The 26527-nt window shown below is 38.1% G+C and overlaps 1 protein-coding gene across 1 annotated transcript in view; it reads left to right on the forward strand.

Annotated features, from left to right (window-relative positions):
* The window catches only part of SCUBE1 (signal peptide, CUB domain and EGF like domain containing 1), a 192671-nt gene that overhangs the window by 10527 nt on the left and 155617 nt on the right, over positions 1-26527 (forward strand). Inside the window, exon 3 of the mRNA XM_066568428.1 lies at positions 20036-20164. Coding sequence (XP_066424525.1) covers positions 20036-20164 — 129 coding nt within the window. The remainder of the gene's footprint in view (positions 1-20035; positions 20165-26527) is intronic.

Genomic DNA, 26527 nt, shown 5'->3' on the forward strand with positions numbered 1-26527 from the left:
ATGCTGGCAGGACACTGTGGAGTAATGGGAATGATAGATGGTGGATACCTGAGGATGGTGGGTACAGCCTCTGCACCCATGGTACCAGTCCCAGGCTGTTCTAGCCCAGGATAGCTGTGAGCCTTAAATGCAGGCCAGGTTTGGCCAACCTCAGGCAGTCCTGAGATGGAGGATGTATGGCAGGAATCTGTAGGGAAAACGTGCGTGGAGTCTGGTGGCAAAAGGAGTAGTACTCCCTCTGCACTGGTTTAGGAAGCTCCTTTTCCTTGATGTTGCTCTTTCTTTTGCACAAGGTGATTGATGTGGGGCTAGTCTGTGAAGAATATCACTGAAATAATACCCCCAAAATGCCCTGTAAGCATTTCTGCACTGAAAAGTTAATGAACTGGGATATAGAGGCTGAGACTCATGGCCAGGAGAAGGTGGTGATGAATAAGGTGAACAGATTTCCTAATCTGGTTTAGTTTCTGGAGCCATTGTGGTGTGAAACGACAGCATAAGATTGAAAAAAACATCTACCATGGAGGACGTTTTGGAAACTTCAGCTGCCTAAATTTCAGCAGATGCCTGTTGAGCTTTGGATTTATTATATTCTTGGAGGAGGGGAAGGGGCTAATGAATTTTTAGATGGGTAATTTTTTTGGTAAATTTTCAGCTGTAATTTGACCATCTTATTCTGTCCTGAGAAAATCTCTTGAAAGGTAACTCCCTGACACCTTATTAGAAACAAAATCTGACAGTATTAAATCTGTTGAAGCAGTTGAGGGAGATTTTTTTTTAAAACATAGCAAAGCAGTGATTTTTCCATATAATCCCTTTAGAAAAAAGCTAATTTCCTGGGGTTTTTTTCCTTAGCTTGTTTTAGCATATATATATTCGTTTTAATTTCAACTGAAAAAAATTACCTGCTCTAAAGCAGATACCTTGCAAGAAAAAATGTAGTTCATACATAAATGTTTGGCAGAGTTATAAGAAACTGAAGATAGGGTCTGACAGACCCCCTTGAAATTTCAAGACTTTTCTTCACATTTAAGATGCTGAGCAAAAGGAATACCCTTACAGTACAGTTGGAAGAATTTTTTTGTTCAAGTGCCATGAATCACCTGAGTGCTCAAGCCTGCGTTTAATCTTAAGAAATTGTTACCTTTTAAAGTAATTGTATTTAAGTGCTTTATTAAATTGAAGCTACTGCCTTTTTTATGTTGTAGTCCTGCTTTTTTGGAGCCTGTAGAAGGTCACAGTTTTTCTTTCAGTGACCAAGGAATTAAAAAAAATATATAGATAATTTAAAAAGGTGATTTAAGACCTTGATCTTGCACATGCTTCAGACCTAACTTAGTGAAGTTTGTTTGGTGCTGTAGGACCCATAGACAACTTATCAAATTCAAGACCATTCTTTCACAGCTATTGACAATGTTTTATAGTATAGCCATCAAAGAATCAGAAATATTAAATAGACAACTTTCAGATTGTTCTGATTCTTACAGTAAATATTTTAAGCAGATGAGCTGTTATCTCAGAGAATATAAAAGCCAAGTTTCATTTACTCTCTCAGAGTGAGGTTACTAAGCTTCATACTATCCTTCCCATGCCTTAATCTGCATGAACCACTGTCAGTCCTTACATTTAACATCATGCTCAGAGAGCACAGAAATTTAACTGAAAAACCAAGAGCAATGCATAATACCATTTTGGTGATTAGTAATGTTGTTGGAGAGAATGGTCCTGCTGCAGAAAGTGCTTCAGAGAAGGGCAACCTCTGCAGAAATAGGTATTTGTTGGACATATCATTGCTGAAAATACTACAGGACATTACTGCTGTGCACTCTAGTTCTTGCTGTTGTAAGAGGGAAACTGCACTGAAGTGCCTTTGTTCTGATTTCATTATCTAGAAGCAGAGGTCACATTCAGAACTTTCATTCTCCCTGTTATAGTGGAAAAAGGGATTGAAGTAAGTGGGGTATTTGCTTTGCTGAATAAGTAGGCTAGGTAATGCATATCTAAATTGTTTGGCAGCACATGAACAGAAGGAATTCAATATCTGACTTCATACTTCTAGAGATGTCAGTGTCTCTTCCAAGCAGAGTTTTGCCTTTATTCTTTTTGCACATTTCTGTTTGCAGAACTTTGTTGGGAAAGGATTCCATAAAACCTGTCACTTGGAGACATGCCAATGTTTTCCTCTAGCTATGAAGCACCGAAGTCCAACTTTATTTGGAAATTTCCATTTTTTCCTGATGCATTCCAACCTGTCTAAAGATGCATGCCATCAAAGCTCCTCTTTGCATCTCCTTCCCCCCCCCCCCCACTTTTCTCTTAAAGCAGCCCAATTCTTGCTTGCACAGTGGTGGAGTTCACCTGATCTTTAGTGCAGATATTGGTACAGCATGCTCTGCAGAGGCAGGTGCTCTGAACAGTTCACTCCTGCCCCTGATTGGGATTTTCCCCAGGGCTCTGCTGGTGGCTTTGTGTGCATGGGCAGACTGGGGAAAGGCATCCTCCTTTGGCTGTGCTGCAGACCCAACCCAAAGCCCTGAGGGAGGCTAACTGCATTATTTGGCTACTAGAGGGCAGATACAAGTGGAGCCCTCTGGCTTTTGCTTGGCTCGAATTCCTAAGGAAACTATTTTACCTCTATTCAGATGGGAGCGTGCAGACGTATTGAGAGCGCGAGAAACAAATGAGGGAAGGAGGGCTGCCAGGATTTCTCTGACCTGTGACTGTTTTGCTGTAAGAATGAGCCAGGGAATGGGTATAAAAGAGGAACAGACAACCTCAGCCTGTTGTTTGGAAATAAAAACCTGAATACTAAAATGCTTTGGTTGGATACAGTCTGATTCATTAAGTATAGAATGTTTCACTTTGTGAAAATGGCAACAGCTTATTCTGTATACACACAGTTTTACGTTTAAGGAGATTATGACTTGTGAATGGAAGAACTTTAATAATACAGTTTTCTCAAAATCTTAAACAGTGGAAACAACCTCATCAAATTGTTTATAGTATGATTGTTTACTAGGAAGATACTTTTTTGTGATATGGGTAAACTCTAAGTTGCTGTCATTCAAGTTTTGTATTAACAATCACATCTAGGTGTATATTAAATGGATTTCTCTTCTTGATCCTTCTGGCACTTTGCATCCTTTCACTGTCTGTTTTGAAATGTTTTTAAAAAAAATCTTTGTCTTGAGGGAAGTGCAAGAACTGCATTATAAAAAATACCTGTTGACTGCATCATATGTGGTCTACAGAGCTAAACCCAAAAGCTTCAGCTTTTATTCTAAATAGGAAATACACAGAAGTCTATTCAGGATAGCAACAGCAGTAGCATTAATTTTCTAGAACAGCTTAATAACACATTTTACCTTAATACAGAAGGTTCCAATGCATATTTCTGAGTTCTTTCACTGGATTTTGCCACACAAAACCAAAAAAGAGTTACTAGAAAAGAGTTACCAGAATACATTCCTGTACTGCTAAAAGGCTCTTAGTGATGTCCATGAATATTGATGTTATGATTAGGTACTAGTCCTAATTTTGAGCTGTTTTTAAGACAAGTATTCTGATGGTCTGTATGGAAGGCAACAGACAGCTGCTGTAGCCTGCTCCACAACATCAGTCTTTATCCTGAGTAGGATAACATGATAAAATTGCCTGAGTTAGCCAGAGTCTGGATTCAAGGGATGGGGGGACATGTTCTGGAAGGACTGGCATGTTTTCCTTAATGCTGCCATTCGCTACAGAAAGCCCCAGTGTTTGTAGCTGGGAGAACACCTCAGTGCTCCTGCTTGCACACAGCAGTTTTTATCTGATGGAGAGGACAGCCTGTTGTCTTTAAAACTGTGATTTATTTGGGTGCTTTGGGGGAGTTCTAAAGAGTCCAAAAGGCAGGTGAAAGGTTTGAGTGTGAATGCACCCAGAGGGTCCTGCTGGAGATGGGCTCTGGCACAGCCAGGCAGAGGGATGTGGGGGAGGCTCTCATGCCCTCAGGAATACAGCCTTGATTTGCTCACCCCATTTGGCTTGAACTTGCTAAAATAACTTGATTTTAAAGAAGGGACCAAGCATGAAGAATTTCAGTCTTTGAACAAGCTGTGAAAATGGGAAAAATGGGAAATGGAAGATGAGATGGGAATACTTTAAGAGTCCATTTATGTAAGTAGTACAAATCATAGTTTACTTCTACCTTTATCTGTCAAGTACACACAACATCTATGCTTAAGGCCATGCCAAGTATGAGCACAACTATCAAAAGTCAGAAATACACCTCTGGGAAGTTTAGTGCATATTCTTATTGATAATTAGAAAATTAAAGAAAAAAACATAATACGAACAAACTTTATAAAACTGCAGAATTTTTTTTTAAACTATTAACAACATATTGTTCACCTGAAACCTAGTTTACCAAGAGTTGCTTCTTCAATAAACTTTATGATCAACAAAGAAGTAAAAAACTTAAGGGAAATAAAGACATGTCTTCTGGTCTGTATTAGTCACTGACATAGTCTTTTCTATTATAGTATTTGAAGCAGGAGGGAGTGCTTTAAATGCTTCAACCCATTTAACCTTAATTGCTTGGTTTTAATAGACATTTGCTAACTAAAGGAACCAGATTATAGCTTGAATTAGGCCTTACTAATCTTAATTAAAAGCTCTACTTTATAATCGGAAACAGCCTATACTTCAGACAGTAAGCCTTTCTTAAATGGCTTACTTTCAAATACTAAGGCCCTTTCGCTAATAATTGTTTAGACTGGATACGGGTAACCATTATTTTCCTTATATTGCACTTAATTAAAAATATCTCCTCCATGTGGTTTTGTGCAGGCTGCTGGCTGTAAAATTGTTTGACTGGTGGGGGTGGGATTACTTAACTTTTCCTGTGGTAATTTGAAAACATGGTTCTGCCTTTGTTTTAAAAGTTTTCTGGGGTCACAAGTCACAAGACTAACATGTGAATCAATAGAAACATTTGCTTCCTGCATTTGTCTGTCCTCAGGCAAACGTTTGTCAGTCACAACCATTAATAATACACCCTATAATTCTTTTAGTTCAACATTGAAATTGGGCTCAGGCACTTGATTATGGTCTCTGCACTCCTTCAGAGACCTAAATTTCAGAATAAATCAAGTCTGTTGTATTGGGAGGGAGGCAGGCCCTGGCTCTGTCTGATGAGCATTTGGTGTATTAACAGAGCTCCTGTACTTTTCAGGGCTGTCTAAAGAGGATGGAGGGTGGATTTCATATTTGCAGAGGTGGATCTCAGTAGTAGAGATCAGCCCATTTAAACCATTTGCTTTGCTTTCCCTTTATGGTTGAGGGGGAGAAATTTCCTTCATGCAGTTTGCCTTGCATTATTGGAGGCAAAAATAGGACAGATAAATCATGTCCTGGAAATAAGAGTCTTCTTTCTGACACAGATGTGGGCATCTACAAAGTTGGATGAGATGTGTCACTGGATCATTATAAGATTCATCCTCCCAGTTTTAGTTTTATGTTTTTACAATCTCAGTTTTATGTTTTTAGTTCTTTAATTTTTTTTCTTAGTGCAATCTACTCAGGAAGCACTGCTAGACTGTGTGATCATACCTTTATTTAATTTGCAATGCTTTTAATTCAGTGGCTGAATCACCTACTTGCACAAACTAAACACAAATTAAAAGTCCTTTATATACTAAGCCTACTAGACCCCATATGCACTTGGGAGAAAATTCCATAAAAAGTCACTTGTGCCAGTTATGGAGGTGGGCAGATTTTCTTGAATGTCAGTGTTGTTTGCCTAGTTATCAGATCTTTGGAGTTCCCCTAAAGCATTCTTTAGAATTTCTCCTTGTTGTCCAGTTAGTTTCATGTTCTATGCTGATGGAATTTACAAAGATTTTTAAATTATACCTAGTACAGGAAGGCAAAATCAGGACTCTTTACAGTGGATGCAAAGAATCTGGTCCCTACCTATGTGTATTTTAATATAAAAGTGTGTAAGATGGCCAGACCAAGTTTAACTAAATATCTGTCTACCCTGATGTGCAGTCTATGACAGTGGCCAACAGTGGATGCTTACAGTAGATTATAAAAAAACATTAAATGGAAGAATGCAGCTAGAGACTTAAAGACCTGAGCCAGGAGTTTCATTTCAATCACTGTCTTTAACGACATCTTCAGAATAGGAATGGAAAATAAGTATGTTTGCTTCTCCAGGTGTTCTGCAAAACTCAGAGGGGTAGACAGGCAATCAGCTGTGCTCAGAATGCTGGTAAAGAATTGTACAGGAACATGTAATTGTGTACACCTGTCTCTTTGCAGCCTCCATCTAATGTGGTTTAGCAGGAGCCTCACACCATGTTTCCCTACATGGGCAAACCCTAAAAACCTGAGTTTTTGTCTTGGTAACTAACAGTCTCTTCAGAAGGATGGGCCTTCACACTTTTCTGAAAATGAGACTTCAATAAGGAGAGTCTCAAGTCAGTTGTGAAAAATTAATAGGTACTTTGAAAAGCTTGACCTGGATGTTTGACCAAACTTCAGATGGCTGCACTGTTAAATCAGGTGCTGTGGATACTCACCCATAACCCTATTATTTCATTCTTGAGCCTTTTATTGAGGCTGAAGTCCTGTATTATTTATGGGTGAGGTAACTAGTCAGACCTTGCTGCCTCTTTTCAGTGGATAACCAAGGATGTTATAATGTGTTCTCTCCTGGACTTCTGTTTATGTATCCTAGAAATACTGTGAATATACACCAGAGACAGTGCTAAAATAGGGATTCTCTGGAAAGATGGGAAGAAAGAAGAAGCATGTGGAATTCATGAAGAACATTTCAAGTGACATCTCAATTGTCTAGTTTTATGTTGGATGTACTGTCCAATTAAACAAAAAAAAAAGAACCCAAACTGTTAATTGGGTTGTTAATCAAGACTTTAGGCAAGATATTTGAGCATTTTGGCTATCTCTGCATAATAAAATAACATTGTTATGAAAGGCATCTCAGAATAAATGATCTACATGAGAGTATTGGAAATAGGTCTACAAGACCAAACAATTATTTATATAGCCTTAGCCACTTTTATCTCTCTGCTGTCAGGGAAGAGGTCAGTGCAGTTGTACAGCTTGGCTTTCTGTGGTGTATTCTGTCAAAAGTAGATTATTATTTGAATACTGCACAGAAGTTGTAGGCATTCTTTGGTTCTCTCTACCTAACATTCTCCCCAACATAACAAAAAATAAATTGCTTAAAATTCCCAAAGGGAGATTTCCAGGCTATGAATATGAGCACTCTTCAATTTACAGCAAATGTCCATATTATTATTCCTGTGTCTGCAGTTTCATTCCTTTTTCATTTAATAGTGTTAATGGAAGCTGTGTGTGCTTTCTAGTACAGGATATTTGAACAGTGGAGCCAAATTGTCTGATTTCATGGCAAAGCTGAAATTGCATCCATTTGCCCTATCTCCCTTTCTTGTCCAAACATCAGATGTGAGCACAGCTTATAAATGAAAATATTTGATTATTCACAAGTCAGCAATGATGTTTTTCAGATTTGAATGTTAAATTTTGTCCTTAACACTTTTCCTGGACTTTCCTCACTACTAAACTGGTGTTTGTACAGCTTGGCCTGGCCTCATCTAACCCTCACTTACCTCATGTCCAGCCAAGATGAGTGTGTCACTTCATTAATTCCTCTTCCTGGTATTGCTTTCTGCTCTAGTTACCAAACAGTCCAGGAAATGTTTGAGAGTCTGGAAAGGGTAATGATGATGGAAAAGCCCGTGGATTGCCTGCTACTGTTCACTATTGTACATTTATGTCCCTGTTGGACAATGGCTGTACATCCACAGGTCAAAATCTAAAGTCTTACCACTGTTTACTAAATTTTCTCTGTGATTATTTGTCTTTGGTGATAAATAGGGCTCTGGTTCACAGGACTTATTTCTGCATGGCCTTTTCAAAGACTGAGGAGAGCTACGTCATAACTGATGAACTCTCTTTGTGGATAAAATTTTAGAACTGTAAGCACATATCAGTAGGGTTGGGTTCTCTGTTTCAGGAAAAAAATGGCTGGAATCAAAAAATTGCATCAATGTGGTATTTGTTAGAAAATAAAACCCGTTTGCATTCATCAACTACAGCAACATCTAGGGCTTCTTGTTGGTACTGGCCAGGTCCATGCTTTCAAATAAAATGGAAAACATTCGGTCTGTACATCCAAGCAAAACTGCATGGCAGGTACTTTACAAACTGTGGAGACAGAATTGTTGTTAAGAAGCTGAGAAAGGCTGTGCCAGATTTCTGAGTTGTGCAGCAAAATTGCCAACTGTTTTGGCACCTTGAAAATAGCTCCACATTTTGTGATTGTACAGTCCTGATGGAGAAAGCTTTTAGAGCTGTGAACTGTTTCAGGCAGTGCTTGTGTGTGCTCACATTTAGGATATCATCATTATTATCACAGGTTTAGTAAGGTTTAACTTAATGCAAGTGAGATGCTAAAACACAAGCCTAAATTTTCATAACAGGAACAAAATGTGGATTGATCATCTTAAACTCTTGAATTGTAACAAAATTTGTAGCCTAGTAACTTTTATACCTTCTAGATGGTGCACAGAACTGAAAGGTGGTGGACAAAAATTAATTTAAGCTTTTTTGCAAGACATTTGAGATTTAAAAAAAAAGGTATTGTAAATATTTGATTATTCAATTTAGTCTTCTCAGATCTTTTTGAAGTGAATGTACCAAGTACATAAATGAGCCATGTAAATGGCTTAGTGTAGGATCATCTCAACTAATTTTACTGTTTGTTTCCTAAAAATACCCACAGCTGTGCAATAGACTCATGACCAAAATTAACACCACTCTCCTGAAAACTTAAACCAAATACAAATCATTCATTTATATCTAGGCTGGAGCACTGAAATATTATTTTTAAGAAATGTCTTTACAGCATAGAAAAGAGAAGGAAAGTAAAAAAATCCTCAGTACTGTCTCTTGGATAAAAAGCAATGTAATGTGAAATTATTAATATTGGAAATCAGGCAACATGCTAGTATTAACAGATTACTCTTACCAGAGGTACTTTGGAGTCTTAATTACCATGAGTGTAAGGGACTTCTTTTTCATTGTTTTTTAGTGAATGAGCAATTCTTTCATTTCTCAGAGCATTTCAGCATTTCGCACAATTCAGGTGTGTTACAACCTTTTCACCATCATGTACACCCTGCTAGACAAGATAAAAGCTTCTGCAGGTAGAAAAACTATCTACAGCAAAACCAAGCGTAATGATTCTAAACCAAAGAAGGATCTGTGTTTTGATGAACCAAGTTAACACCCAGCCAGCTGCAGTTTAATGGGTGAGGCCTTTATCCCTGTGAAGGACTGAGTGGCACTCCTTGTGGGCTGCTCTTTACTGTTGTCTGCAAACCAAAATGCTGAGAGGCCTTCAGATCATGAAGGATGTTGTTGGGGAATGGTATGAATTTGTCTGTATTCAGGGAACAGGTGGCAAAATAGGAGGCAGAGTTGGTTTCTTGGGCTTCCTAAGTATTGTGTCTGGCAGGGAACACAAGTTCATGGTTTCCCTGTGGATCATATTTAGAAGTAGCCACATGACTTCAGTAAATGTTGAAATGAAAGGCAGCCCTGAACAGGTGATCCCCTCATTGCAGGCCACATCAGCAGTGTAAGGTAGAGCTGCTCTGCTCACAGACAGATTACTTGTGTGGGACTGTACTGCCAGGTTTTGGAGGCTGGCAAAATTAATATCTGATATGCGTCTTGCACAGAGTAGGAAGTTTGACCAAGTGATACCGGATGACAGGAAGCCCTGTATTGCACAAATCTTGCAATGTATAAGTTGCATTATATTCCCCAAGTGGTGAACCAGCATAGCAGAGTAGTTTTCAGCCAGGAGCCTGAAGTACAGGTGGGAAAATTAGTTTGGAAAGGTAACCTGCTGTCAGAATATGTGAATTTGCTAAAGGAGTGTCTCCACTTCTGCTGGAATACATATTAGTTCCTCATATCCAGGAAGGCTGAAAACCACTGCTCTGCAGCCTCCCATGCTGTTTGTGGTCTTGGCTTTTTCAGCCTGAAACTGAAGAAGTATCAGTCTGCCAGGGACTAAGGAAGCATGTGCTCTATGATACCAAGAAATCATCTATTTGGCAGTGCACAGTCTGCCACTGACTCGTTCTGAAATGGGCAAGAAGCAACCTTCTGTTCCCCTACACGAAGGGCCACATAAAAAAAAAGTTAATATTCATTCACTGATAGGTAACAAAGAAATTTACTTCAGAATTGAAGGCTGGGATTTTTTCCCCTTTCAGTGGACAGACATTTAGAAATTAAATGCAAGTAAGGTTGGAGATAAGTAGTCTGAGAATGAGATGCCTGCAGAGTCTGGGAAAAAAGTAGGTGAGTTATATCTGTATCAATGAGATAATTTGATTACTTGAAACATTCTTCTCAAAATTGATAGGTGCATATTTGAATTTAAAGATCTAGGAACAATGTCCTGCCATGACTTACTGAAACAATTATCATTAGGATGCGTGCACACCAGCAGTGTCAGTAAAAACATAGAAATATTCTCCTATTAGATGACCAAGAACTTCGAAGATTTGCCGTATAATCAAACATTTCCCATTATATTAAAAGAGGGAATTGGGATGCAAATGGCTGTGATTTAGAAGTGGTGGGAAAAAATGCTGTCAAATGTCATGTTTCACATTCATAACAGCTTGTGAACAGGAAACCTCTCTGCTTGAGCTTCTCGGGCATGGCAGCTACTAAATAAAGACAGACTCTAAAACTGTTACATGCTCTGCAGGTATCCATCTTTATTTGGGTATCTCACTTGAGCTTCAAAGAACTTGCAGCCAATCTGTTTAAATATCAATTAAGACAAATGTCAAGCTGCTCCAAGCTCTAATCAAGGGTTCAAGATCCTGAATGCAGGATTACAATCATTTTGGCTTTATCTAGGAAAAAAACTCTATTTACTATAAATGAAGCTGGAATGGTCCCAAATAAGTTTCCATAGTCAAGATGGCAGATGTCACACAGGGGTAATACTCAGATACATTAATAGAACATAAAATATTCCTTAGGGAAAGAACTCTGCTTAATTATTTTTTCCCGTAAATGATTCTAGCTCTCCAAAGGTTTCAGGCACCCAAAAGGTACTGTAGGTAAAAAGCTCTGTAAAACTCCAGTGTTAATGCAATAGGAAGACTTGCCAATTAAGCAGTCAGAAACTCTTAAGGTGCTAAGTGAAGAGTGTTCTGTATCACTTGTTTGACCTCCTCCCCATTCCTGCTGCTGGGGTGTTATGTATGCCACCATATAGAGTATTTAGGTGGCTGGCAAGTGACACCAAATGTGTGCAGAGCCTCAGCTTTCAGTTTGTAAGTTACCTTTTTTCCAATATTTTTGCCTATTTCTTACTTCACTGTACTTCAGTGATAACTTTCCAGTTGCAAGGTACATGTGGACTGAGGCAGGAATACCTGCCTTGAACATCAGGCATCCTCAGAGAAGGAATCAAAGGGGTAGGTTCTTGTGCCTGTTGTCACTTTGATTGGCATATCAATGTCCAGCCACTAAAAATGTTCTTTCCACTCTTCGAACTCAGAGTTTAAATAAGGAGGAAAATGCACAGGAAAGAGAACAGTGACATGAAATGGAGGAAGGGAAGGTGAATTTAAGAAAACTGTAAGGAGGGGAGTCTCTAGACACCATATTTCTTTTTGATGAATGAAGAATGGGATGGTTACTCACCAAAAATGTGAGATATAGCCATTCAGCTACTGCAGAAATTTTGCATTTTCATCATCTATTGCCTTGTTGCTTTTTCCAATGTATGAGCTGAGTCAGCTGAAGTCAGCTTACAGCACTGGGTGCTTGATACTGTCTAGTCACTCGTGTCTTTAAATGTGGCTCTTTAATTCTCTTTGTATGATGCACAATATTTGAAGATCATTAACTAAAATTTGAAAAGTAGCAAGTGCTAAGCACACCTACATTTTCTACAGGTGATAAACTCAGTCCACTTACTTCATCTCCTCCTTAGAGAAGGACTTGTGTCTGACAGCTGGTTTTCCCCAACCAGTGAGGGTGATTCCTGTAGGGCTACCTTTACCCTGTGTGCCTTGAAAATTTGATTAATGCTTGCTGTACACAGTATAATAAAAAGGAAAAAAATTACAGACACAGGGATCATCAATAGTTGTCTCTGCTTTCTTTAAAATGATAAGTTAATAATTGTGGTTAGGGAAAATTATTAAACAATATTAAAATAATTTTAAATTTTAAAAAGTCATATCTGCAGACAGTGATAAATGTGATGATATCTCATCTGTCTTTCAGACATATCCTAAATACTTTTAGGCAAGAGAGTTCTAAATCTGAAACTGTTCGCACTTTAAAAATGTGTGTGTCTTGTTTAATCAGCTGGACATAGCTTTACATAGTTGGTTTGTATTGCATTTCACCCCGCTTCTTTCAGACAATACTTTAGCAAGAGATAAAGCATGATGAACTTTGTGTTTAGCCATCACAGAAGGAAAGGAAACAAAACTGCTGCAGAGTACTTGATCTTTTCTGGAAACTGGATGAAATAGCTTCCAGAAAAACAGCACAACAATACCACAGATTGTATCCAAATCATGTCCACTAAACTGGCATGGCCTTTTCATTTTATTGCCAGTTTAATACTGGGAAATAGGGGCTTGTGACATTTTTGAAGGAAGTTGTAAAATTGATTTTTTTTTTTCTTTGTGGACGCACTAATGGGAAAAACATGGGAGAGGCAGTACCCATAGTGGAAAGGCTCTTGAGGGATTTACACTGAAAAAACCTCATGTTAAACAACATATTATACCTGTTCTTTTTCCTTCTCCACCGAGAAACATCCGGCTGCTCTTTCTGAATTTACCCTGCTCCCAGCCTGCCCACTCTTGACCTTGCCTCTTAGAGAAGCCCTAATGGCTATCAAATTTTACAGTTTTCTTTGGCACAAGCGTCTTGAAAACATCATAGCTACTTGAAAGCTGTAAAATCTGCACTCTGTGTTCCTCTGATTCATTAGATTGTAACATTTACAAGGTCACAGCATCTAAAGAATAAAGATGTTAACGTTTATGAGTCAAAAAATAAAGTATTGCAGGAAGGGCCAGATGCAACAAATAATTTGTTTTCTAGAAAAAGTGATTTAACAAGCATTTCGTGGAAAGAGATTTTCAAAAATGGATTTTTCTCTGGAGGTGAAGGGGTTTTTAGGAGTAGAAATATTGAGAGTCTTGGTATGTCAATATATTCTCATAAAATTTGGACTTGGAGTAGATGATGAATTCCGATGCCACAAAACAGATGAAAATGCTATTTCATCAGGTCAGATTTAGTTAAATTGATAATTGATCACATTTTCCCCCCCAATTCTTCATTCTTTGGTCATGTTTTGCAAATTTTAAGACTAGAGCAGACTTGAAATGTGTGGAAATGTGCTGATGCTAAACTCTTTGTAAGAATCTAATGTGTTTAGTAATATTGCTCAGGTTGGGTGTTTCCCTGAGAGCCGAACTTCTGGCAATTTTCACCTGCACTTTACCAGAATGGTCTTTAACTTATGCTTGAGCTTTTATTCTGGCCTTTGGATCTGAAACTGGTTCCCTTCTTAAGGAAAGTGCAACTTGATATGGGAAATACAAATGCCCTAGGTTCAGGTTGTCCAGAGTGTGATGTATATCTGCTGAACGTATATTAAATGTAGACTCTGCCAAAGAATATATATAAAAATGTGACTATTCCCATGTAATTTTTACTTATTTTCATGCCTTTTTCAGTCTCAAACCCAATTATGAAGAAAAAAAAGATGCTGATCTGACTGTGATCCAGGACTTGAATTTGTTTGTAATTCTTGTCAGTGTGCATGTAACTTCACTTCTGCTTGTTTCCTTTAAAGCAGTGGAGACAGTGCTACATTGCTGTTTGCTCTGAATTGGAAATGGGAACAAAAAATTTCAGTGCTGATCCTGTCTTACGTATCTCTCTACTGTGAATCCCAGAAAATACATCTTCCTGGCTTCACTAAGCCAGTGGCAATAATTGTAGAATTGGGTTTTCATCTCAGGCCGTTTTATCTTTGGATTTTACAAGGTTACTTTCTTTCACAAGCATCTGAGATCAAGCTTGCATGAAGCTATGCAGTGAGGAAGACAGTTCTGCACTGTAAATCTTCTTAGTTGTGTAGGATTTAGAACCTAAGAATGGGCCTTTTTTCCCTGTATTTTTCTGTGAATTTGAGGATAGTGCATTAGCCCTAGGAGGAACAGTGACCAAAACTCGATAAAGAATCAATAACATTTTTTTGAAAGCTCTTAGTAGAGAAGCCATAAAAGTGAAAAATAGTACTACATGGAAATATGGGCTCCAGCACCTTGCAGTGTTCTTTGCTGCATAAGAGTTGCGGAAAAGCAGGCAAGATACTGCTGTTGCAGAACTGTAGGAGGGCATTTTTTAGCAGAAGGCAACTGATAAAAGAGAATTTTGCATCTGGTGTGCTTTGCCCTTGGTAGGGGCTAGCAGGAACCCCTTTTCAAGCAAGAAGGTAAAACACAGTTTCTTTCCTGTCAAGTTTGTAAGGGCAATGTTATTTACTGTCTCCACAGTGCCTTTTTGGCAGTATTTTCCTTAAAGCAATTAGATAAAGGAAGATGAATATCAAAATTTTCTTTCTTTAGATACTGGAGAAATACATGGCTTCAGGCATCAAGATGTATTTACAAAGATTTTAATATTTCTTTTTCTAGCTATTTAATGGATCCAGCTTCTTTATGAGAAATTCTACATCGGCATAATATACCTGCACAAGCGCTTTTGTTTGTGGTTCTGTAAATTAGAAGTTGATGTGGGCAGACAGCTTTCTTTGGCTATTTGTTTTAAAATGTTCAAGCACATAAATTACTCCGTTCAAAGTCAATTGAAGTTTTTGTTTACTAAATTAGCTCCAGATCTTGCCCTTATATTGCTAGTCAAGAAATACTTTAAAATGGACACAGATTTTGTTCAATCCCACGCCTATTTTGAACATCTTCTGTTGCATTGTGAGTGTTGGGATCTGTGGCCTTGACAGATGCCAAGATAAAAATTGTGTCAATGCACACTTTCCCATTTTCTACAGAAATCTGTGGAATTCAACACTAAACACTGAATTTGGCTCATTGACTTCCAGGCCTCAGTCATTCTTTCTTTTGCATGTTAATAGCCATAAGGCTTCTTGTGACAGTTTAGCTGTGACACTCATCCAAAATTCATCAAATCCATGCAGGCATTTGCTTTGATTTCAGTAGCTGTGCCCATGATGATCTGTAGCTGTGCTGACAAAGTTTGTTGCATATGTTGGAACACACATTTTTGGACATTCAGGAACTTAATTAATTTCAAGTGATGCAATGAAGAGTGGGAATTAATTTTTCTGGAGGTAGACTTTTTACTTTCTTGGCATAAATTCTGTGCCACCTTCTAGGAGAGCTGGTTACTGCTTGGAAAAGATGATTAGCACTCAGTCAATTAATGACAGTGCTGAAAATGTTTAGACAAAATGGGAACCAGGCATTTTGCAACTTCCTCGTTTTTTTTACAGTTTGGTTTGTCTTGTGGACATTAGTTATTGCATGCTGATGTGTCTTCTATTCTTTGTGTAACAGAAAACTGAAATACTGTGATATGGGAAGCAAAAGAGTTTGATTCTTGTTTTATTTTGAACATTGCTTCTCTGCAAGGTGGCATTGTGAGGCTTATGAGAGTTCCATCTCTTTGTGGCAGAATACACAAATTAAACCAATCATGGGACAGTGTAAATTTCACCTCTAATAACAAAGAAGAATTAACCCCATTATGTATAAGGGAAATACAAGTCCCATCAAACTAAAAAGAATCAGGTTACTTAAAACAAATTCAAATTCTCTTCCTATAACTGAAATACAAGGACTGTAAATGAGAGCACATCCTCATGGTAACACATCCTCAGATACTTGTCTAGAGTATTTTTTAGAAGTTCTTAGATGCTTGCATTGCATAATAACTGCAGTCTCATAGAGTGGGTGTTCTTTAAGTAACACCACTGCTCCTTGAGGAGGGCAGTAGAAGAGCATGGCTGTGTTCCCTAGGGATGTGCTCAAAGAGTTATTTCCAGATGGTAACAAAGAGATTCACCTCTGCTTTCCAGAAAGAATTAGGATGGAGTTTCCAAGCCTCTTTCACCCTGGTAAATAGCTGAACCACTACAGTTATTAGTACACCCAAGTAAGCAAGTTTCTTTTTACCTCTTCTTTCCTGATCATTTTTCACTTTAAAACTTTTGAAACAAGCAGTGGATTTTTGAGATTTTTCTGAACTAGTTCCAGAAAGAGATGATCAAAATTCTTTTGCCAGCATCTGAGGATGTCCTTACATCCAGCCCTGGGAATGGGAGGTGCTGTCTTTTTTGAATACACTAAGCTCAAATGGGTTCTTGGCAGGTTGTGTCAGTACTGAAAATTTCTCTACACCTTCTTAATCATTTTGGTGCATTTAATTCTTGTCTGAGACTACCACAATTCCTGCCATTGTAGTACCACATGGATTTAATTTCTCTTGGAGTGGAAATACCGCAATTCTCTTTTAAGGTGATTTCTTCACTAAACACCCCAAGAGTTCCCCATCTGAACAGCTGGAATTTAAGGAATTGAAGACTTTATAAATATTTTGCCAGTGTACACAAAACTTTGGGTTTCTCTTTGAGAAACCTTGCAAATTCATCAGTAGATGCACCTGCATCCTTCACAATTTCATGGCTGAATACCTACATTTATTTTTTTTCCTCTTGGTTTTGGTTTTTGTTTTTGTTATGGTAATTCCTGCATGATGAAAGACAATATTAAGAGATCAAATGCTAAAAATGCTAAGGATAGTTGAAGCTATAAAATTAGCAGAGAAAGCAGGGGTGTTTGGAGTTGAGGTTTTGATTAACACCCAATTCTATCAATTATAGGAAAAAAAGAATGATAGGATATGACCTACTCAAAAGGAAATGAACACAGATGGCCCCTGCGAATTTTGAGGCTTATAATAGAAAAAATGAAGAGCAAGGCTGCAGGTTTTATGTGATTGAATATACTCCTATTACTTTTACTCTACATGAAGCTTACTAAGGAAGCCGTATTCTGTCATGTCAGATGTAGTATTCTGTCCATAAATTACAGCTGTTGCACACTGAGGCATTCTTTAAAGAATGTCTTCCTCCACGTAAAAGAGAAGATGGAGTGGTGGTCACATTGCTTGCATTTCTCTTGGCAGTTGGAGCTTCATAAATGTTCAACATTTGGACTTTGTAGGCTTTGTGCATGTTTTTATGAGGTTTTCTTGTTTGGGTTTTTTTGTTTGTTTGTTTGTTTGTTTGTGTTTTTAGGGGGGAGAGAGGGGCTGGGGTTTTTTTGGTGTGTTTTTGCTTTGGTTTTTTGGGAAATGTAAATACACCAGTCTTAGCCCCTTGGTTTTTTTGCTAGCCATGCTGGAGATACAAATTCCAGCTATTGGGCTGCAAAAGGGAGAAATAATATTCTAATCCTTTTGCAATATTAATTGTGACTTGAACTCCTAAGAGAATGAGATGTAAAGTATCTGTTTCTTTTGCTATTTTTGTGGTTTCAGTATCTGTTGCATTACCTTTTCCAAAACTCGAGTATTTGTATTGCATCATCACTTTGTGCTGCTAATCACAGTACAGCTTTTTAGAAATAACTGTTATACAAGGGGCAGTCATTCAAAAGGCTTCCCATTTCTTTGGTATTTTTTTCCCTTTTGAAAGCTCCCCTACTGCTTATTTAAACAAATAGTACTGTTTGGTTCATTGTTTGAAAAAAAAAATGGAATTAATTGCTCAACCCCTGGCAGGCTGATGCTGAGAAATCTTACAGGTGGTAACAGCTTCTTCTGAATGCCCTCTTCTGAAAAGACTCCTCGCTGGATAAAAGTTAAGAACAAACCTTGAAATGAAGATGTCATTTTTTCTGAGTGTCCTGAGGGGAACACCTGAAACACCTGCCATCAAAATCCTGTTAGATGCTTTTTGAGTATTGACTTGACCTGTTAAAACATGGCATTATTGTAGAGCTCTCTTTTTGTCCCTGTAGCCTGTAAGGAACAACAAGAAGTTTCTGGAAATATTCATGAATGGTTGTGGAAGGTGCAAATTTCTCCGAAGTGGAAAGCAGACTGTAACATTTTGGGAATATGCACCCAGGCACACGGAGCTGTGGCCTAACGAGAGCAGCTTCTCAGAGACTGCATTGCAGGTTGTTTGGGATGAGCACTTGACTTGCTCATTCTTGTTTTCAATAAAAATCATAGATTTCTCTTTTTGCTCTCATACTGGACTTGGAAGGTAGAGCACAACCACAGGCTGTGCTGAGTGGGCACTTGTACAGCTCATGGATGGAAATTGTTAGTAAAGAATGAGAACCTTCAGAAAAAGAGCAGTGCTTTAAAGACTAGGAAATTTACCTTTAAGCAGCAGCTTGTATTTTGGTTTGAAGATCATTTCTCCAGCTTCCTATTTCTGGTATTGCTATGGTGCCAAATGATGAGTTACGAAATAGCCAGCTGGTTTTGCAAATAAAACCAAGCCTGTCATTCCCTTTTCAAGCTGCTGAGAAGGTTGTACAAGGGGGACTTCAAAGTTGTTGAAGGCAGGTGGATGGAGACTTGGAAAATTCTGAGTTTAAGGTAGATTTTTGGGAGAGGCCAACATGAGGGAGAAGACTTGCGACAGAACTTGGGAAAAGCCTGTCCCTGCTCTCACAGATTGTGTTAGGAGGGACAAACCCAGCAATTCTCAATCCAAGCATCAGAAGTGGTGAAGGCACTGAGTGGCTGAGTCTGAGGTGGTTCTTCAGACAGGTCTGATTTTGCCCAGACCACCTTGTCCTCTTTGGATTCCATCTGGGTGTGATACCAAGTAGCAAGAGCTTTTCATGGAGTGCTTTTAAAAGGTGAAAAAAAAGAGAGAGAAAATCTATGTGAACATTAACCTAATTTAGAAAAATGTCAATCACCTCTGCAATGGAAGGCACATTTGAAATGTAATGCTGGGGTAACTCTGATATTCTAACAGGTGGTTTTCTAAAATAATAACTATCTGTTTATCATGTGCTGCCTAACTTAGGGAGATTAGCTGTGGTTTTTGGTCTAGCACAACACAAATTTAGACCTGATACTTATCAAGCCATGAGGCTATCTTTAATTATTTATGTATTTTTAGTTGGTTGATGTGTACCACTTAATTATTCACAAGAGTGACTGTAATACTGATGTTCCATGTATAAGCCAAAATACAGTTTGTAGAAAGAAGAAAGTTTACTTTTTCTAGAATGAGTTTTTTTTTTTGTATGAGGGAGGGAAGATCATGACAGGATTGTTTGTAATTGAAGCAGAATCCATCTCTCATCTTTTATGATCCTCTTTAAGATACAGGCCAGTGTGAAAAAACCCCAAACAACTCTATCATATCTTCTGAGAAGAAAATACTGACATTTTTGTGGTTCTGGTTGCATGTGATTAATACAGAAGATTATAGTTTATTTGTTATAAAAGGCATACTTTTGTCTCATGCCACATTAATACTATGCTTCTCATAGTTGTTACAAGTCAAAGGATTAATTCCTTGCTTTATTATATTGAAGCCAGAAAATAAAAACTACATTTTAAATATAAAGTGTAGCAAAATCAAGTGTTCCTTTTTTTATTTTTGACAACATATCATTGTTTACTGTGATGATACTCCAATTATTTTGTGAAAGAGTGTTCTATACATTGGCTTGCTGCTTTTCAGACAAATATGACCCTGATATTTTCAGTCCCTGACCATGTGTTGAAATAGGCAAAATGAGCCTAAAAGAAAGATTAAGGATGGGCATATTTGAAAAAACATGCTCAGTTGGAGAATTTTTTCTGTATTGTTAGAATTCTCATTTTACAAAAGCTTTTTTTCTCCCCTCTTCTGTTTTAGATATCGATGAGTGTGAAAATGACTTCTACAATGGGGGTTGTGTCCATGAGTGTATCAACATTCCAGGCAACTACAGGTGTACGTGCTATGATGGATTCATGTTAGCCCACGATGGCCACAACTGTCTTGGTAAGTGGTGAATGCAAGAAACTTTCATTTCATGGCTGTGGCAAGAAGGCCTGATCTGTTTTCTGCATTTTATCACCTGGCGATTCTTCAGTAAAGACTTGATCCAGATCACAATGAATACATTCAAACCTGTGTGTTGGCCCCACTGTGGTTTAGGTCAAACCCTTCCAACTGTCACTCTTAATCTCGACATGCTCAAAGCAGAATGCCCATGTTTAATATTGCTGAGGGAAACCCTGACCCCCAAAGCCTGTGCTCGGTGCTTGGGCTTCTTCTTCAAGAAAAGTAATCTGTTAAATATATTAAATATACTGAGATATTTAATATATATGAGATACTGTTTCTTCCAACTTTTGTCATCCCAGTCATATCTTTAGAGCTTTCCCTCCCCTTTTTCCCCTTTTCAGGCAGTACAGTTCTGGGATATGGTATATGAACATAAATTACAGAATGTTAGAAGTACAAGTAAGCCAGGAAGGAATACTTGGACAATGAAACAAGGCAGAAGAAACACTGATCACTAATAACTGGAGGGACACTGTCCACTGACTGTGAAAGCCCAGTGCAGGATCTTCATTGCTTCAGCAGTCTGAGGATTTGGGGATCTGTATTTTTGATTCATGGACATTGCTCTGGTTCAAATAGGGTGGGTTTGTCTGAGAGTTACATAGGTATATGTTCTTATTATGAAATTCCTCACACCAGTTGCCTGGAAATGAACCTACACTTCTATGTCCAGTTTCCCATAGCTTCTTACTTGTTGGTCATTTTTTGCTTAGAGACTCTTTCTCACTATTCCCAATATAAATGCAATGGCCACATTTTGGTACAGTCCTAAGTTAATTTCAAGGTGATGTTTATAAAACAGTGTGTAAAAGGGATATTTTTCTCTGGGTCAGCAGCAGCTCTACTTTAATAAAAACTGAGATATTTTCAATTAAATTCAAGAAATGAGGCAGCAAACGAGAAATATTGAAGTCCAGTATCACCAGTCTGCACTAACTGAAGCTATGAAAGAACTAGGACTTCAGGGCAAGGATTTGATTAGCCTTTCAGTAGATGTATTTTGTACTGCATTTATTTTCAGAGTAATATTTGTTCAGATGGATTATATATCCTGACCATTGACAGGGGTTTTTACTCAAACTTCCAAATTTCATTTGTAATAGAACAGACTAAAATAGATTTATTTGCCTCAGCCTGAGGTGGTCAAATGATTAATGGTGCAAGAGGTATTTCTCATACAAAGAGCAGCCAGACATTAATTTAAAAAATAAAGAAAAGCTCTATTTATTCTAATATTCATAAATTCTTACTAAAACAGAACACAGACATAATCAAATAGTTCAAATATTTGGAATTCAAATAACTGTGCGTATGTGTTGTTTCAAACAGCTTGCTAGTTTCAACTTTGTCCAAACAACTTCCATTATAGTAGGGAAAAAACTCTTTTGAACAATGAACAGCAAAAGGAGTGACCTGATCAATGATGAGCCATTGAGGAGATCTGTGGGACTTTTTTTGGACCTGCTGTCTGTGTTATTGCTCTCTGGTCATGAAATGAAGAGGCTAAATCTACAGAGATAGTCACATTTCTAATTACATTTTCATTAATTTATATCCAGCCACTTGATTTTTTTTTGTGGTTTTTTTTTGTTTTGTTTTTTTGGGGTTTTTTAATTAAGAAAAAAAGGCCAACAAAAATACAAACAGGTGACTACATTGGGAATAATAGCAAAGAGCTCCCTTTCTCCCAATGTACAACCATAGGACACTAAAAGAGGTCACAACTGTCTTTCTCATTTTGAGACCATGGACTGGGAAGGTTGTGTCTGCAACTAATAAATGGTCTTTACATGTCTTAGTAAAATATCTGGTTTTACTTACAGACACTGAAAAGGGAATCAAGGCACATTCCTCCTTCCTTCCTTCCTTCCTTCCTTCCTTCCTTCCTTCCTTCCTTCCTTCCTTCCTTCCTTCCTTCCTTCCTTCCTTCCTTCCTTCCTTCCTTCCTTCCTTCCTTCCTTCCTTCCTTCCTTCCTTCCTTCCTTCCTTCCTTCCTTCCTTCCTTCCTTCCTTCCTTCCTTCCTTCCTTCCTTCCTTCCTTCCTTCCTTCCTTCCTTCCTTCCTTCCTTCCTTCCTTCCTTCCTTCCTTCCTTCCTTCCTTCCTTCCTTCCTTCCTTCCTTCCTTCCTTCCTTCCTTCCTCCCTTCCTCCCTTCCTCCCTTCCTCCCTTCCTCCCTTCCTCCCTTCCTCCCTTCCTCCCTCCCTCCCTCCCTCCCTCCCTCCCTCCCTCCCTCCCTCCCTTCCTCCCTTCCCTCCCTATGATGATATCCTTGTCTAGCTAAAAATAAACATTTTCTGTATTCCCTTGAGTAGTTTTTTCTCAAAAATTGCTCTATATTCTGCTCAGTGGATGCAAGACTAGTATTTGGTGTCATACAGTAGGTTTGAAATAGGATTTCCCTTCTTGTACATGAAATACAAATCTGAGGGGTTTTATAATGCTTATCTGTTTTGATGTAAATGAGAATAGCTACCACCTGCTTTCTCTCCTTTTTGTGTGTTGTTTGGGGTTTTTTCATATTTTCTTTCTCCTGAGGTCTGATTTGTGATAGTCACTTTTTAAAATGGGGAATAAGCATTGCTTTTTTGCATAAGCAATTCTTGCTCCCAGGCTGCACACATCCTAACTCTTCCTTTTTTTAAAGATTAGGATAGGTTCTATTAAGTTCTCTGCTTTATAGTAAGCATACTAAAGATGGTTGCAAATTCTTCCTAGAAAGTATCAAAAAAGATGCAAAGCAGCATGGACAAAAAAAATTATTGTATTCAGAGACATACTTATTTTATTTAAAAGTTTTTCTGTGGTATTAATTGCTGTAGGAACATGTCTTAATGCCTTGTAAATAGTAATAAAATTGTCCTCAGAAAGTCCTGTAAGGAAATGAAATAAAATTTTCATTGTTTTATAGATTAGTAACTAGGCAAACAGATTAAGTTACTTCTCAGTCTTCACACAAGGTCTACACCATAGGCAGGAATAGAATCCTTACCCTTCTGCATCCCTCATTTTATTTCAAATAGTCTGTGTAGCTTTGGTTTCTCCTACAGAAAAATAGCAATTACTAAGTTTGGACACCTGTAATATGATATCTCAATTGATTCTTTTGTATGTGTGACCTCCTGCAGATAACTATAAAAGTAGGTTTTGATGATTCAATATAGCTTATGGTTCTTCAGGAGCTAATTATTTGTCTGATTGAGAAGAATCCTGGGAAGCAGAGGGAAATTCTGGTCAGAAATCGGGACAGAAGTGCAATTCCTAGTGTGTGTGATAAGTTCCATGGAGCTCTCTGCAGGAGCTGAGCAGACACGAGTGTGGCAGACACAGGCACAATGTCAGCCGTGAATTGAATAGCAAAGTCCTGCAACCTTGAAGGTGTGCTTTGCGCAGAAGGCTTGATTTTCCAGCCTGAATAATGGAAATTAGCTTTTTATTTGTCTGTTGTCAGATGGTCTTTGCATCTCTTGACAAAGTGGCTAAGTCACATGGAAACCCCTGTGGGAAAAGAGTGGTGGCACTTTCCCTGGAGCATCTGAACCTGCTTCAGGAGTGGTATTGATTTGCCAGCTCTGGTAGGTGCAGCAAAGCAGCAATTCCAGCCAGGCATTTGGAAGCCTGCAGCTAAAAGAGAAACTTCTGAGATGAACCAGGAGCTGATGAGGCACAGGCCTTGAGATGCCTGTTATAAAATAGACCTTGGGATCTCAAACGAGTATAAAATTTCATGTTTGAAGTCACACAATTTCGTTTCTTCTAAGGTCTGAGGTTAAGATCTAAACCCAAGTGCCTGTCTTGAAGTACTCCTTTAAAATCTCTTGGCTTACTTTAAAAGAGAAGAGGTTTAACCCTGGCATGGAGGTTTAATTCTTGGCTGGGTGGTAGTAATCTGCAATCTGACTCAGATGAAAAAACTAACATTACTATATGCATAGAATCTCAGAATCATTTAGATTGGAAAAGCCCTCCAAGATCATTGAGTTTAACCTTTAGATCATCGAGTCCAACTTTTAAATGTATGTATATCACATCATATGATTCAATCATTTTTCAGTAAATGTTCCAGGGTTCTATGTTTTTGGGGTTTTTTTCCCAAAATAAACCCAAACCCATTAGAAATTAAATTCTACCTGTTCCTATCCTGTTGTTCAAACATACACACTGCGACTTGGGATTGTGCCTCATCTGACTATCAACATGAAATGGGAGGGGAGTTGCAAATGTGTGAGAAATCATTCCTAAAGCTGCCAGATGTATCTTGTCCAGAAGTATCACATAACTCAGGATTGCGTAATTACTGGTATGATTAAGGAGATCAGTGTCTTCCTTTTAATTTAGCTGTATTTTTCTTCTTCCTCTGACAGCTGTGCACAATCGTTGCTTGCTTAAAGTCCAAGCAAATGCTGGTATTCCTGATGTTTATTTTTCTTTATGTTTCCCGACAGTTCAAATAGATTTTTTTTATTAAACTTTTTAATATGAGACTAAACAGCTTTTGCAAAGTTGTTTTTAGTTTCATAAAAATATTTTAAAGAGGAGCTGAAAAATGGTTCATTTTCTTGGCCATCTTCCAGTTTTCCTTGCCCTTATTTCCTAGTTCCTGAAGACTATTAGGTGAGCTGACAGTTATGTGTTGTCCCTCTCTAGCACATTATAGCAGGTCCTCTAATAATATTATCAGTCATAAACTGTCTTCCAGATTCTCCTGGTTAGTAATTCCAAGCCCATTGGCAGATGGAGGAAGGTTGAATATACCCAGTAGCCTTCTTTTTATAACTCTTCATTTTTTATTAAAACAAATGTAAAATTATGGTTTTTTTCTAAAGAAGGTTAATAATCTAAATCTTAAAGTTCTTACTCATTTCCAGACTTTTACTTGAACAGGATTTTGGGACTTGGAAGTGGTTTATTTCTTAAGAGAAGCAGGCCAGACCCCAAATCAGGTCTCAGTAGTTGAGTAGCAAGGAGCTGTTCTAACTGTGAGTGGTCCAAGCCACAAGATGGGAATGGGAATGTATAAAATATATATTTATAGACAAGCTGAAATGCAAGGTTTATCAGCACATTTATCTGCATGTTTTAAACTCTTGTGAGCTCTGCCTTTCTGTAAAAGATGACAGGCAGTGATCAGGTCCTTGGGGTGTAGTAAGAGCCTTAAGATGAGGGGAGCTTCTGGTATTCAGCCACTGAACCTTCCCAAGACAAGCTGCAGTGAGCACATTCACACAAATCCATGCTACAAATTGCACAGCAGACTGCCTTGTAGTGACAAATGTGTTCTTGCAGAATGAAAAACTTGAAAACATTTTTTGAAGTTCTTTGGTTTTCATATGCAAGCCTAAGTGACAAAGAAATTTGTTTTCTGATACATTTCTTCAGCAAACTGATTTTTACCATATTCCTGGTTTCAGATATTTTACCAGTCTTGTTTGGTCTGTACATGAGATTAATAACAGCTGTGATTCATCACAGCAATTTAAAGTATCCAGTCTTCGTGGTACAGTAGTATGAATCAGATTTTAGAATATGTATTGCTATTCTGCAGTTTGTGCTGACTGATGAGTAGGTGCTGAGAAAATATGGATAACTGGGATGTTAATGTTCTAGAGACAATTCTCTATTTGATGTTTACATACAACTTCTGTATACATGGATTTATTTTTGTTGCTTGGCTGCCTGCATCTTCTGAAAGTCTCCATGGTGCAGAATGGTAGCAGGCAGTCAGAAAACTAAATTAAATCTCTCTTTCAAGATGGGATTATAACATCTGAGTTCTGATGATCTTCCAACATCCAGTAAAAGTCTGGAATTCTCTTGGTGATTAATGGAAAGGTCATTGGTATCCAGCCCTCTCCAAAGCTGGGATCTCAACACTCTGCCTTCCTTATCTTGCTTTTTCTATTTCTGTGTAAAGTTTCCTCCTTTAAAAGTACTCTAATGTTTGGTCACCCCACATTAATCTTTGGAGTTCAAATGGGATATAACTTTCTTTACATGTTAATTTGCTGTATGTTTGCTTTCTTAAGCCAATGTGATCTGAAAAGTACCAAAACAAGTGAGAGTATAAATCAGCATAGACCAAAGCTTTTTTGTTAGGTATGGGGAAATAATCAAAAGTGTAGAATAAATCTTGGTGGCTGTCAGCTATGAAGTTAGATTCTCAGACTGTCATAATAAATTAGGAAACTGGGAGCTGTGTGACAGCAACATCAATCTCAGTCTCTTGTTTCTGCAAGTCTTCTTGTTGTCTGAGCCTTTTTCTTCTTTTTTTCCAATACTTACTCCCTGGAGGAGGTAATC

The sequence above is a fragment of the Molothrus aeneus genome, chromosome 32 (assembly GCF_037042795.1).
Source record: "Molothrus aeneus isolate 106 chromosome 32, BPBGC_Maene_1.0, whole genome shotgun sequence".
NCBI lineage: Eukaryota > Metazoa > Chordata > Aves > Passeriformes > Icteridae > Molothrus > Molothrus aeneus.